Source organism: Plecotus auritus (genome assembly GCF_963455305.1).
Source record: "Plecotus auritus genome assembly, chromosome: 5".
In the NCBI taxonomy this organism is placed as follows: domain Eukaryota; kingdom Metazoa; phylum Chordata; class Mammalia; order Chiroptera; family Vespertilionidae; genus Plecotus; species Plecotus auritus.
The window spans coordinates 121121249-121136425 of NC_137776.1; the positions used below are offsets into that span (position 1 = coordinate 121121249).

Consider the following 15177-nt stretch of genomic DNA (forward strand, 5'->3'; position numbering starts at 1 on the left):
TCCAGAGGGACCACGCTGGGCAACAGTCTCCATTTCCGTCTTTAGAAATGACCTCCCTCATCTTGCATTCACACGTGACCCAAGGCAGCATGGCTTGAGTTTCCTGGCTTCCTAGGTCTGTCAGAGTGAAGTGTGACACTGATCCATGGGGTCAAGCTGAGTTGCCCTCAGGAAGTTGATCATGAAGTTAAATGGACCCAATGGTAAAAGTGTAATTAAGCCCAGAAAAATTGAAATTAAGTAAATCTGTTCAATAGTCCTCCCTTTTTGTGTTGCAGGCATCGATTTTCAGTTTTTATAAAGAACGTTACAAATCTACTGCACCATTAATAATACATTTTTAAATACCAATAGCTTGTCTTAGTTTTTAGTTTATTTAGAAAGGCAGCTTATTTATTTGAGACAACAGATCTTACCTTCGCCCACAAGAGCATTTTTACCTGGAATTCAGGTGAACTTGGACTCCTGGCATTGCAGTCTCGGGGCCATTTGGATGTTCTCCCACCTCACTGGTCTTCTGATAATATTCGCACCAACGGGAGCATTTCCTGGAGCCACTAGACCATAGCCTCCTTATCCTTCCAGTCCTGGTTGTTGACTGTGCCAAGAGAAATGCGTGACCAGGTAGTCAGACTATGTTACTCAGCAAACTCATTAATCTCCGAGCCAGGTCAGACACTAGTCTTCGTATCTGCTTTCTGGTGGTTATACAAGGCAGCAGTATTGATTTTAGACAACTCTGTCACTTGATAATTGCTTAGAGCCTTGAAAAATGTAGGCCAGATTTAGAAGGCAAAGGACAAAGGTTTCATCTTTTTAATATTTTAGAGTCTTCCAGTTTATTATTTGTCTTTGCTCTACCAGGAAGTGAAGCCACCCAAGTTCTTCTCAAAACTCAGAGATGAGTGAATCCCAAATGTGGCAAAGCCTCATGAGGCAACAGTGACTTCTCTGGTGTTTGTCTCTTTTAATCCCTCAAATGTTTCTTCAGGGAAGGAAGAAGTGACAAAGCCACACTGAGAGTTGACATCAGAGGCCCCTAGGATGGAATCTTAGTTTAATTCCCATCTGAGGAGGATTTCATAATATCAAATAAAATAAATATGAATTGGAGGCAAAAAGGGACTCCAAAATGACAGGACACAAATATTAAATTGCTAGTACTAGGCAATTTACCTGTGTTACTTTATTGAATCCTTATGACTATTCTGCAAGGTTATGATTAACATGCCTGTACAAAACATGGACACTTACTAAGGTTAACTCCCCAAGACTGTATACCTAGTATGCTGGTTTTCACAGCCAGTACTATCTCAGGGTAAAACACAGACTCTTTCAAATGCATCATTTTGTTCCAGGGTTAACAGACAGCATTCATTACAATGTGAAGTTGACTGGCACATTTCATAAAATATGTATTTTGGCAGATCATTTCCATAATGATTTCCATCTAGAATTCTTGCTAACTTTTTTAGGTCAAAAGCATAGTATCCATTAAGAGTTTGTATATCATTCTGGGAGAAAAATGTTCACTCACATCATCTGGCCCATTTAGCTTATTCACGTAAAAGCATTGGACACTGTTAGACTATCCTTCTTTCCTGAAAACTGGTTTTCCTTTTACTGATCTAAACACTCTTTGTTCTAATGCTGCAGGGTCTTATCCGCATCTGCAAGGGGTTCAGGAATCTGGAGAAGGTGCTGCAGCCTAAATTAATAAAGAGACTAGAAATATAATATAAATTTGTAATCCATCGGGGAGCCAGAGGAGCTTAGCTGTAGGAACCAAGTTCTCCGAATCTCCGGACCCCTCGCTCTTTATTAACACAAATTGTCCTAAGGCAAAGCAGATATACACATCAAAGGCAAGGTTTAGTATACAGTAGGCATTGTAGTTTGGGGGAACTGCCTTTGGCTGTTCAGGTGTTTGGCCAGCAGGAGGCAATAACATGTAGATTAAAATGCCCTCAGCTGTCTGGCAACAGGCCATCATTTATGTATCTTTTTCAGGTTTGGGGAAATGCCTTCGGCCATTCCAGTAGGTAATAACATATGATTCAGCCCTGCTGAAGCCTCAAGGTTCCATCAACCTTTTGATGAAACTTCTTGCATTTATGACATGCTGGAATTAGCCTCCGGCCTTGTTCCCCTTGGTGGTTTTCTCTTCTACTCATTTCCTAAATTCCGCTGCTCCTCAGGGATTGATCCTAGGCTGTTTGCTCTTCTCTCTCTGTACATGGAAGTTCTACAGCCAGGGGTCAATAAATAGTGAGGAAAGATGCTCCCAAGATGGTCTTATTCTGATCTCTTTTTATATTATGCTATATCACTTGCTTATATTTTACTATGAATCCCTTTTCATCCTCCTAATCCAGTTAAAACCCATTCCAGACATGTTTATCTCTGGCTCAGTGAATAGGTCTAAAGCAGTGATAGGAAGATAATGAGCCATCAATAAAAATATGTTGAATGAATCAATATAATGAGGCTTCATGGACATTTACTGAAAAGCCATTGGTGGAAGATAGGTTTCATCTTATTTCCAGCTGTGATTGATTAATAGGGGTCTGATTGGAGATCTGTGTTGAAAATACCCAGGGATCGATCAGTGGGAAAGAGTGCTGTAATCTATGAATGCTGGCATGCCTAACACAAACAACATAATAAAATCATTTATTGAGCATGGACCATGCGCCATACACTGTGGTAAGCACATTAACTGGGTTATCTCAATTAGATCTCTCACCAGCTCCTTGAGATAACCATTATTACCCTTGACTTTATACAATGCAGCTAAGACACAGACACGTTGATAGTTAGCCCAAGACCACACAGCAAGCAAATGGTAGCGTTAGGATTTAAATCTAATCTGTCACACTTTAGAGGCCATGGGTTAAGCATCATGCAATACTCATAATAGGGAGGGGTGGCCTTTTCCCCCTACGTTTTTACTATTCTTGACCTAAATTAGACTATGAAGATAAGAAGAAAGAATGATGATAATATGTAGGAAGAAGGATATTCTGCCTTAGGAAGCCTAAGTTAGCACATCTCAAAAATGGGTTTACTGAATTTTTTAAAAAATTTACACACACGCACACTTTTTTTTCCTTTTGAAATAATCTCAAAAGTTGATGGTACATGAGAAAGAACCTTGTTTTAAAACCATTTCAGAGTAAATTGCCAATTGGATGCTCTAATACTCAAATATTTGAATATGTGTTTCCTACAAACAGGTCCCTTTCTCCCACACAATCACACCACCATCATCAAAACTGAAAAGTTACCATGGTCTTCCTTTAACGTTCACAACCTTTAATATTACAGAGCAATTGTTTTATAGCATGTTGGTCAACTTGGGTTTAAGTAATGGTTCCTCATGATGAGATTCAGCGTGTTGACATTTTCCAGGAACGTTGTGTTTTTTGAGGTGCATTTTATCTGCTGATCACTGATTTCAATGTGTCCCATTATTGATGAGGTCCACTTTGATTTCTTGAACAAGATTGTGACTGGACTTACACACTCTGTAAAGTTACTCTTTTGCTCTTTAAAACTAATAATTATTTAGGAAACTTTATGAGGTAAAGGAAATTTTAATTAACTTGACGGTAGTAATTATTTCACAATGTACATGTATATCAAAACATCACATACTATACCTTAAATATATACAGCTTTTATAATTAGACTAGAGGCCTGGTGCACGAATTTGTGCATGGGTGGGGTCTGGCGGGAGGCCCCCATTGGACCAGGGGAGGGGCTGTGGGCAGCTGGCCATGGCCCCCCCCCCCCCCCCCATCAGGGTGATGAACTCCTTTAGCTTTTTCTTGTCTGTGAAGCTCTTTATCTGGCTTTCAATTCCAAATGAGCTTTGCTGGGTAGAGAAGGGCGTGGCAAGAAATATTCAAAGTGAGGAAGAGCAAGGACCTGCAGCCAGGGTGACCTTCCTTCTGAAAGGATGCAGCTGCTCTGGGCCGAGGGTTCAGTCTCGTGAAACCCGGGTCAGTCTTTGCATCAGGCAAGTGGAATCGCTGAGGCCTATTTGAGAGTGGCCAAGGCTGGGAGCCTGATCTCAGAATAGTTAAAAACACGTTCATGAAGGGATGTTATGGGTTCTCTCTCATCAAAAAGCCCACGCGTGTCTGTGCTACACCAACAGGGTTGCTTTAACGCTGAAGCCTCCATCCCCAAGCCCACCCGCCTCCAGGAGCTGGCGGGTGGTTGAAAGTGGCCTTAGATGAGGCCGGTGCCAGGCAACCTGGCAGGTGTCAGAGGCTCAGCCATCTGAGCCCCAGCCGCGGGGAGACCGGCTCTGACATCACCTCAGCGCGGAGGATTTGACGGCAGCGGCAGCGGCTTCAGAGCTTATTGCTATTTTCTTTTATTTTTATCTCCTTTTCCCTTTAAACCTCTCCAGGTTGGGTGCCTTAGAGAGAGGAGCAGCCTTTGCAGGCTCCTCGGTGGAGAGCACGCCTTCGATCTGGGTTCACATGCAGCCAGAGTCCTATTGAGAAACACATGTAGGTCTTGCATTATTTGCGCTATTACCGATAAAGAGGGTTTTAGATTCTGGCACGTAAATATGTTTCCTGCTTATCAATGAGGGCAGGAGGCTTGCACAGCCACAGGCACAGCCACAGTTCTTCCCTCCCTCACAGGGCTCCATCCAAGGGCTACAATGCAGGCGCTTCACACACGGAGGGGGCCGGGGAGCAGAGTCGGGCAGCCCTGCTTTTCCCAGACCTTCTGTCTCAGTCCCGATCTTCCCGCTCCGGGTCTGTAGCGTCTTCCTTTTGAGGCGGATTCAGGCATCTGGGGGACATGATGTCTATCACACGCTGTTTCTCCGTGTGGGTGGTCAGCACGGGGTGTTCCTGAATCAAGCTTCCTTCAGCATTGTGGTTGGGGGTGGGGGAGAGGCAGCATGAAGGTGCAAACACAACCTGTGGGGACTCCTCGCTGAGCGCCTTCTGTACATCTTCCGTATACCTGGTGGGTGTCTCCCCTCAGAAGGGGTGTGGACAGCTCAGTGGGGTGCTCCCTGAGTCTGCGACCAGCAGGTGGGGGGGGGGGGGTTGTAAGGGGAGGGGCTGCGGGAGGTTGCGGGGGATGTTGGGGCAGATCAGGCTGCTTGGCTGCCACAGTGCATAGCCACCAGTCATTCCAGTGGTTCCACTGTAATGGTCACTGGGCTTTTATATAGAGAGACTAGAAGCCCGGTGCACGAAATTCATGCACAGGGGTGTGTGTCCCTCAGCCCAGCCTGCAGTCTCTCCAATCTGGGACCCCTCGAGGGATGTCCGGTGGGATCGGGCCTAAACGGGCAGTCAGACATCCCTCTCACAATCCAGGACTGCTGGCTCCCAACTGCTCGCCTGCCTGCCTTCCTGATTGCCCCTAACCACTTCTGCCTGCCAGCCTGATCACCCCCTAACCACTCCCCTGCCAGCTGATTGATGCCTAACTGCTCCCCTGCCAGCCTGTTTGCCCCTAACTGCCCTCTCCTGCAGGCATGGTCACCCCTAACTGCCCTCCCCTGCAGGCCTTGTCCCCCCCCCCCAACTGCTCTCCCCTGCAGGCCTGGGTCCCCCCCAACTGCCCTCCCCTGTAGGCCTGGTCACCCCCTAACTGCCCTGCCCTGCAAGCCTGGTCCCCCCCCACAACTGCCCTCCCCTGCAGGCCTGGTCACCCCTAACTGCCCTCCCCTGCAGGCCTGGTCACCCCTAACTGCTCTCCCCTGTAGGCCTGGGTCCCTCCCAACTGCCTTTCCCTGCAGGCCTGGTTGCCCCCAACTTCCCTCCTCTGCTGGCTTGGTCACCCCTAACTGCCCTCCCCTGCAGGCTTGATCGCCCCCAACTGCCCTCCCTTGCAGGCCTGGTCCCTCCCAACTGCCCTCCCCTGCTGGCCATCTTGTGGTGGCCATCTTGTGTCCACATGGGGGCAGGATCTTTGACCACATGGGGGCAGCCATCTTGTGTGTTGGAGTGATGGTCAATCTGCATATTACTCTTTTATTAGATAGAATAGAGGCCTGGTGCACAGGTGGGGGCCAGCTGGTTTGCCCTGAAGGGTGTCCCGGATCAGGGTGGGGGTTCCCTTGGGGCATGGGGCGGCCTGGGCGAGGGGCCTGTGGTGGTTTGCAGGCTGGCCACTCCCCCTGGCGACCCAAGCAGAGGCCCTGGTATCTGGGGTTTATTTATCTTCTACAATTAAAACTTTGTAGCCTGGAGCAGAGCCAAGCCTTCTGCTTGCTCCATGGCGGCAGCCATTTCTATTGGGATTTATGTATCTTCTATAATTGAAACTTTGTAGCCTTAAGTGGAGGCCTGGGCCAGCCAGGGTGTGTGGAAAGCTTGGCTTCCTCCATCACCGGGGGCAACCTTAGCCTCCTGCTCTTTCCAGCTCCGTGGCTGCCACCATTTCTGTTTGGGTTTATGTATCTTCTATCATTGAAACTTTGTAGCCTTGCGTGGAGGCCTAGGCCGGCAAGGGCAGGTGGAAAGCTTGGCTTCCTCCATTGCCAGGAAAATCCAAGCCTCGCTCCTACTCTCTGTGGCCCTAGCCATCTTGGTTGGGTTTATTTGCATATCTGCTCCTGATTGGCTTGTGGGCGTGGCTTGTGGGTGTAGCAGAGTGATGGTTAATTTGCATATTACTCTTTTATTAGATAGGATAATAAACATTTCAAGTATTTTATAGGGCAGGACTTTGAAACTTTGTCCACAGGAAACTTTGCTCTTCTTACCCCACTCAGGCTGTGACACTTCATAGCAGCTGCTCAGCGCCCACCCCGTCCCCTTGACTTCCCCCGACATACTCTACTCACTCTTCCCAGGCTCCAACATCCCAAGCCAGATTCTCTTCTTACAGATGTTGCTTAATTCTCCCTGAACTCTTTGAACTGTCCTGGGTCCCTGCTTCTCCCAGCACAATGCTTACTGTTTTCTGTCTACCTGTTGGCTTTAGAACTAAATTTTTCAGGAAGGAAAGGGCAAGAAGAGATTAAATACCCTTAAAAATCACTCCCAACTCCAGTATTTTATGATAGATAAATTAATATGTTTAAATATTGCAAGTCTATGCTCACAAAATGCAGGTAGAGACATGTTAAGCTCATTGGGGACATGAAAATTCCTGAATCATCACTGAGGCCAGAGAATTCAGTATATGTTTCCTCATAGCCCCCAGAAGAGAGAGGGGCAGTAATAGTGGATAGTCAGAAAGCAACACATGTCCATTAGCATACTCAAGGCAAAAAGGAAAATATTCAAAAACACTAACCAGCAAGTAGCATAATAGAAGTTAGAGTGATTAGTAATCTTGGGCATTATGGGAACAATTCATTTGGTCAATAATGTGTTGCTGACCACACATTATTAGACCACTAGAGGCCATGAACTTTTCTATTTCTCTTGCCAACAGTACAAGTTGATACCAGTTCTAGCTAATTGATGTAATACTGCCCTCCTTTGGTTGAATTTAAAGTGTCTTCCTTACTAATTAACTATTTTGGTATATTTTTAACACAGAAAGGTGATCAGGATTTTAATTGCAGCCTTACATTTTTTTAGAGTGACATTTGTTAAATAAATAATTTGTGGAAAAGTGAATAAATACAACATACATTTATGTAATAAATGTAAAAGTCACTGGCAAAGCCATTTTTGTCACAACTACTCCTCTCCTATTATAGCATGAAAGTTTTATATACAATACGTAAATCAATGGGTACAGTTGTGTTCCAATAAAACTTTATTTATAAAAACAGGCAGCCGACTGGATTTGACCTATAGGCTGTAGTTTGCAAACTCCTACTTTAGATCATTAATGTTGAGAGAACTTCTACTCCCAGCCATGATAGATGATCATCATCCTTCCCCCTTTAAACAACTAGAAAATGGAATAAAATATATGAAACAATAGTTTTCTGATGCTGGGAAGCAGGTAGCATAGGATAATAATCCTTGAGAAAAGGGAAATAAATATCATGAGCCCTCAAATTGCTCCAGCTTACTGTGTGGAGAAAGCTTTTAGGCTACAGTAGGAAGAGTGAAAATACAAACAAAACAGTGGTCTCGTTGAATAAATCAGAGATTGCATTCAGAGTTGTAACTAGATATTTAAGGCCAAATACTGGAGAGGAAAGGAGAGAAGAGAAAGAGAGAGGGTTGGGGTGAGGGGAGATCTGTAGAAGGAACTGCCAGAGTCAGTAGCAATTTTGTGTCTATAAATTAGCCGAGACTGGAAAAGAATACCCTGCAAAGAGCAGGCCAACTATCCCCAGGGCTGACACAGGGCTGGAAATATTTTTATTTCCACCACCCCAAAGTACAAAAACTTCCTAATATAGACAGCATTGAGGAGAGTCCTTACAAGGATATTCCCTTGGCAGTGGGATGACATTGTCCTAGACTATGAAGTCTACTCTATCCATTCTAACAAAACTTAAAAGCCAGCACCAACAGAACCAAACATATTCCAGGAAACTTAATTAAATCCTAAAACAAAGCCCTACCACATACAAAGGACTTAACAAATCTAATACCCAGTAAAATAAAACTTACAATGTTCAGAATCTAAGCAAAATCTAATAAGCAAAGGAGTAGGAAAATAGGACCCATAAGCAGTAGCAAAAATAATCAAGAAACCAGACCCCAAAATGGCACAAATGATAGAATTAGCAGACAAGGAGGTTAAAACACATTAACATGCCCCATAAGCTCCATGCAGTAGAAGAAACAATGAAATGATGAAGAAAGAAATGAAAGATGTCAAAAGGAACAAATTTAACTTCTAGAAGATAAAAAATATAATACCTGAAGTGATAACTATATTGGATAGGATTAAGATTAGATAAGACATTGTAGAAGAAAATGTCAATGAACTTGAAGACATAGCATCAGTGACCTGTGTAATAATACTGAGAGGTTTTACATGTTTATTTTAGAATCTTAGAAGAAGATGAAAAAGATTGAAAAAATGAGGTCTAAAACTTCTACAAATTTGATGAAAATTATAAAACCGGATTCAATAAATTTAAGGAACTAGTAGAAGATACAAGAAGAAAATCACACAAAGGCATATCATAATTAAATCACTGAAAAATAATGATAGAAAATCCTAAAAGTAGTCAGAGAAAAAGAAGACACATATGCACAGAGAAATAAAATTAAGAATGACAGCAGTCTTCTCTTCAGAAACAATGCAAGCCAGTGGAGCAACATCTTTACAGTACTGGAAAAAAATGAAAATATATTTCAAATGTGAAGGCAAAATACTTTTTGAGATAAAAACCAAGAGAATTATTTGCCACCATACCTTAGATACAAGACATATTAAAGGAAGTGGAAATATAGTGTTGCAATATCCTTACACTATATGTGGTATATAATATTATTTGAAAGTAAACTGTAATATGTGAAAAAAGATATATGTTTTTAAAACCTAGAGAAACTGCTGTAAAGATAAAACAAAGCAGTATAGCTAATAAATCAATAATGGAGCTAAAATGTAATAACTTTAAAAATCAATCCAAAAGGGAAAAAAAGCAAAAAGAATATATGGGCAATTAGAAAACAAATAGCAAAATGGTAAATGTAAACCAAGCCATCTTGATAATCACATTAAAATAATAGTGTAACCACTTCAACACATAGCAAAGACTTTCAGATTGGAGGAAAAAAAAAACAAGATCCAAATATATGCTATATACAAGAAACTCACTTTCAATATAAAAGGCATGTATAGGTTGAAAGTAAAAGGATACAATAAGATAGATCATGCAAACACTAATAAAAAGCATGAATATATAATATGAGACAAGTTGATTTCAGACTAAGGAATATTAGCAGAGATAAAAAGGGACATTTTAAAATAAAGAGATCAGTTCATTAAGAGAACATAATAATCCAAATTGTGATGTACCTAATAACAGAGTTTTAAAATGCATGAAGCAGCCGAAACCGGTTTGGCTCAGTGGATACAGCGTCGGCCTGCGGACTGAAGGGTCCCGGGTTCGATTCCGGTCAGGGGCATGTACCTTGGCTGCGGGCGCATCCCCAGTGGGGGGTGTGCAGGAGGCAGCTGATCGATGTTTCTCTCTCATCGATGTTTCTGGCTTTCTATCCCTCTCCCTTCCTCTCTGTAAAAATATCAATAAAATATATTTAAAAAAAAAATGCATGAAGCAAAAACTGATAGAACTGAAAAAGGAGACAGACAAATCCAAAATTATAGTTGGCAATTTCAGTGCTTCTCTCTTGGTGGCTGATAGAACAAATAGGCAGAAATCCAGAAAGAATATAGAAAATTTCAACAACAAAGTTGACCTAGTTAATCTACCTATATAAAACCCTAGTAAGCAAATCGACCAAACGGCAGAACGACCAGCAGAACGTGCACTGACCACCAGGGGGAAGATGCTCAATGCAGGAGCTGCCCCCAGCCCGCAGGCCCTGACCGGCAGTGGCAGCAGGGGGCAGGGCCGGCAAGTGGGTGGTGCCAGGCCAGCCAGGGCAGGTGCAAGCAGGACCCCTCCCCCATCGCCCCGCCAGTCACCCCACAGATCGGCGCTGATTGTCGGCCAGCCTAGGGACCCTACCCATGCATGAATTTTGTGCACCGGGCCTCAGGTATTTATATAATAGTCCAATCCACAAAAACAGAATATAATTCTTTTGAGTTTACATGGAACAGTAACCATGATAGACCATATTCTGAGCCATAAAATGTTTCAATAAATGTAAACTATATTCTTTGACATACTACATTCAATTCAGAAAATAATAATAGAAAGATATCTGGAAAAATTCCCGAGTATTTGGAAATTAACACAATTTTACATTATTACAAATTGAATGAAAATGATGTGAAATCTCTTAACTGTAGATTAGAGATTATTTTTATTTATCCTTATAGTGTTTTCCTGAAGCTCTGCACTAAAGCTTTATAGATTTATGTTGAGACCAGATCAAAATTCTGTTGCCAAATAGATTAAGCAGAGTTTTATTGAAACAAGTATTACTCTTTTTGTATGTTAAAAATGACCATAGGTCTTTTCAGAGGGAGGGAGGAAGGGAGGGAGAGAGGAAAGAAGGGAGAGAAATAGAGAGGGAGTGAGAGAGGGAAGGAGGGAGAAAGAGATTTCAAAAATATTTTTTTTTTTTAATATACTTTATTGATATTTTACAGAGAGGAAGGGAAAGGGATAGAGAGCTAGAAACATCGATGAGAGAGGAACATCGATCAGCTGCCTCCTGCACACTCCCCACTGGGGATGTGCCCGCAACCAAGGTACATGCCCTTGACCGGAATCGAACCCGGGACCCTTCAGTCCGCAGGCCGATGCTCTATCCACTGAGCCAAACCGGTTTCGGCAAGATTTCAAAAATATTATTGGAGTTGCTTCCACAATAAAAACTATTCAGACATAAAGAGATCATGCCCTTTCAGAAGCCCAGAGCAACTCAACTTATCCTCAAAAGAGCCACAAGAAGATAACAATGTCTAAGTTTTATTCATATCTTTTAACTGTAAAAATATTTTACTGGCCCTGACCGGTTTGGCTCAGTGGATAGAGCGTCGGCCTGCGGACTCAAGGGTCCTGGGTTCAATTCCGGTTGCGGGCACATCCCCAGTGGGAGGTGTGCAGGAGGCAGCTGATCCATGTTTCTCTCTCATCAATGTTTCTCTCTGTCCCTCTCCCTTCCTCTCTGTAAAAAAATCAATAAAATATATTTAAAAAATATATTTTTACTGTAACTATCTCTAAATCCCCAGGAATAATATGACTGGTTTAGTCATTTGTTAACTGGAAGTGATTATACACTAGTTATATATTAATTTAAGCACAATAGTAGATTTTTATAATCTTTTTATCTCCTAATCCTCTAAAATGTTTTTTAAGTTCGAGTTTAGAGATGGAAAAAACTGAGGCAGAAAGAGATTAAGTAAGCAACTTGCACAAAATCACACAACAGTAAATGGTAGAGAGACTACTCCAATCTAGGTCTTTGACTTCAATACCCAAATTCCAGAATTTAGGTGATAAAAGAGATTTCCTTCTTTTTCTCCATCCATTCCTTAAACATTTTAGCTTCTCTAGCAGCCAGTGAAAAGAACAGAGCCCTTTGTCTGAATGACTTTGTAAAGTTAGTGCTTCCCTCGGTGGAGTGAAAACATGAATGAGGTATTTGTCAGCCTTTGTCCCAAATAGAGGAAAACTATGTGCAGATGCCAAATAACCAGTAACTCTGGTAGAATTATTAGGTAATTTTTGATCAAGTGAAAAGTTTAAAAACTTCTCAAAGAGGATATGCTTTATAGAACAATATCCAGTGTGGAGCATGCATGGCTTAGATGTTAAGTTTGAAGTCATGGGCATATGATGTGACCTACCTTTGAACAACTCTGTTCAATTAGGTGTGAAGTTTTCTTTTCTTTCCAACTCACACTCCTTGGCATGTGAGTTAAAATCTATTTACCTTGTTAACTTACATAAGACATTCCTATAATTTGACTCTCATGGATCTCTGAGTTCAAACTCCATAGCACCCAAAGTGTTAGAAACCTTTTGATGAATGCAATTGGACTTTTGTACAAGAAAAGACTCTTCCATGGAGCATGCTGGCTCGGTGTATTTCAACTTATTAATACCGGACTGGGTGACAAGAACTTAGAGCTGAGCTTGTAGTTAATGAGACCGTACATGATTTCAGAGTGTCTCTTTTCAGCACTTAGGATTCGCCCACCAACTGCCTGCAGAGAAATGGTCAAAGATAAGATGTTACATGTTGTATTACTTTGTGGTAGAACACAGTGATTCACTCCAAGTCAACACATGTATATTAAACTCCTACTATAGTTGCATAGACAGAAAAAGGATGACTGTTTATTCCACAGTCTTAAGAGGTTTTAATGTTGGAATGTTGTAAGACAGGTAAATTAACAGCCATATATAAGACAGCACAAGAAAGGTATCTTAAAGGGGAAACAAAGGGCTGTGAGGATCCGGGGGGGGGGGGGGGGGATACTATATCTCCTTGGTGGGAGATACAGACCCTAAAGGTGAATTAGCCCTTAGTCCTTAGACAGATAGACAGACTAGGATTGAAGAAGGCAAATTGGAAAGATAGATTGGGTGCTTATTTAGGAGGACTTAGAATATGGAACTGGGTATTTGTAGTTCAAGAGACATTATTGATGTAATGGCACTTATTTACCATAGTTCTTGGTACCCCAGGGAATATACATTAACCAAGTGCCCCCAATGTCTTCTCACACATAATTTTGTCATTTATAATGGTTATGTAGCATTTCGTTATATGGATTTATCAACAGTTACTTAACCATTCCCCTATTGTTGGACCTATTGGCTGTCTCTAATATTCCACAACTGCAGTAATTACTTAATGACCTTCTTTTGCTCATTTATTTTTTATCTTTCACATTACTCCCATAGACTAGACGCAGGGGTGGGCAAACGTTTTGACTCGAGGGCCACAATGCGTTCTTAAACTGGACCGAAGGGCCGGAACAAAAGCATGGATGGAGTGTTTGTGTGAACTAATATAAATTCAAAGTAAAGGAGCGGAGGGGAGAGCAAGAGAACCGGATAGAACAGCCGGATCCGGCCCGCGGGCCGTAGTTTGCCCACGGCTGGCACTAGAGTCTTCGATATTAAACTGCTTGGATAAGATATAAAACAACTTACGATAGCTGGAACATATTTTAAGATTAATTTGCTCAAGCATTGGTGCAAATTTTTATTTCTACTTGAGGTTTTAAATTTAGTAGTCTGCGTGAATTTTAGTTTTTGCTCCCACATGCCATATAGATGCTGCTAAGCCTCTGATAAATATTACTCTGGGAAAAACTACCCCTTAAAAATATTACTCTCAGTAAAAGAAGTTTAACAAGCTTAACTAAATATTTAGAAAGCACATTGTGTTGAGTGAAACTTGGTATGTAATAAATAATGGGAGTATTAGAAGGTCTTACTGGATGACTAGTCAGTAATTGTCTCAAGGAAAGCATACAATGAAACAAGTTCTTTTGGTTACTTCCTCAAACAGCCAACACAATGGGGAAAGTGGAGGAAGTGTCCCAAGAACACTATGAATAGGGAACCAAAAAGCTTTGGGTGTAAACTTGGAGAAATGCAGCTTTAGAAAAGAAAACCAACAATGGAAAACACCTTCCAGGACACTCTGAGAGGCATGAAAGGCAAACATTCACTAGAGTTTGGAGCTTTACTAAGTCTGCAGAGAGACAAGTGGCATATTTGACCTTCACCATGATTAGCAAGCACTTCTGCGAAAGTGTGTTGGTGCTGCTGACCTCTTCCACTATCTTCTCCCTAGAACTGAAACTCATTCTCTTCCAACAGAGAAGAGTGAACAGAGAAAGTTTAAAACTCTTGAATAAATTGCGACCCTCATCCATTCAGCAGTGTCTACCACACAGGAAGGACTTCCTGCTTCCCCAGAAGGCTGTGAATCCTCACCAGGACGAGAAAGGATACGCACTGATCATTCTACATGAGATGCTTCAGCAGATCTTCAGCCTCTTCCAGGCAAATATTTCTCTGGAAAGTTGGAAGGAAAGCCACATGGAGAAGTTCCTCATTGAGCTTCATCAACAGCTAGAATACCTAGAAATGATCATGGGGCTGCAAACAGATCAGAAAAGTAGCACTGTAGATAGTGAGAACCTTAGGTTGCTGGTTAAAATGTACTTCCGAAGGATCCGGGATTACCTGGAAAACCAGGAATACAGCAGCTGTGCCTGGACCATTGTCCAGGTGGAAGTCAACCGGTGTCTATTCTTTGTGTTCCCACTCACAGGAAAACTGAGCAAACAAGAAATGGACCCTTGAATCATGTGGAGCCAGAAGCAACTGCAAGCTTTAAAAGCAAAAGGGTAGGTGGTGGGGGTGGGGGTGTGGGTGTGTGTGTGAAGGGCTTCTCCAACCATTTATTAGTTCTTTTTGTCATGAAATGGTAGCATAGTTTTGGTTTTGTGTGTCCACATATATATTTATCTATACCTTAAGATTATGGATATTGACAATTGTTTTTATTTTGTAATGTCACTTTATTTTTTCTATCCATCTTAAATTTTTATGAGTTGAAATAGATTCATTAAGATTCATAAATGGTTCTTCTAATGGGCATA

At 42.0% G+C, this 15177-nt stretch overlaps 1 protein-coding gene across 1 annotated transcript; it reads left to right on the top strand.

The window, feature by feature from the left end:
* Positions 1–14296: 14296 nt before the first annotated feature.
* Positions 14297–14878, top strand: IFNE (interferon epsilon; the record flags this gene model as incomplete). Its single annotated transcript, XM_080669654.1, has 1 exon — positions 14297–14878. The coding sequence occupies one exon, from the start codon at positions 14297–14299 to the stop codon at positions 14876–14878; it is 582 nt and encodes a 193-aa protein (XP_080525780.1).
* Positions 14879–15177: the final 299 nt, after the last annotated feature.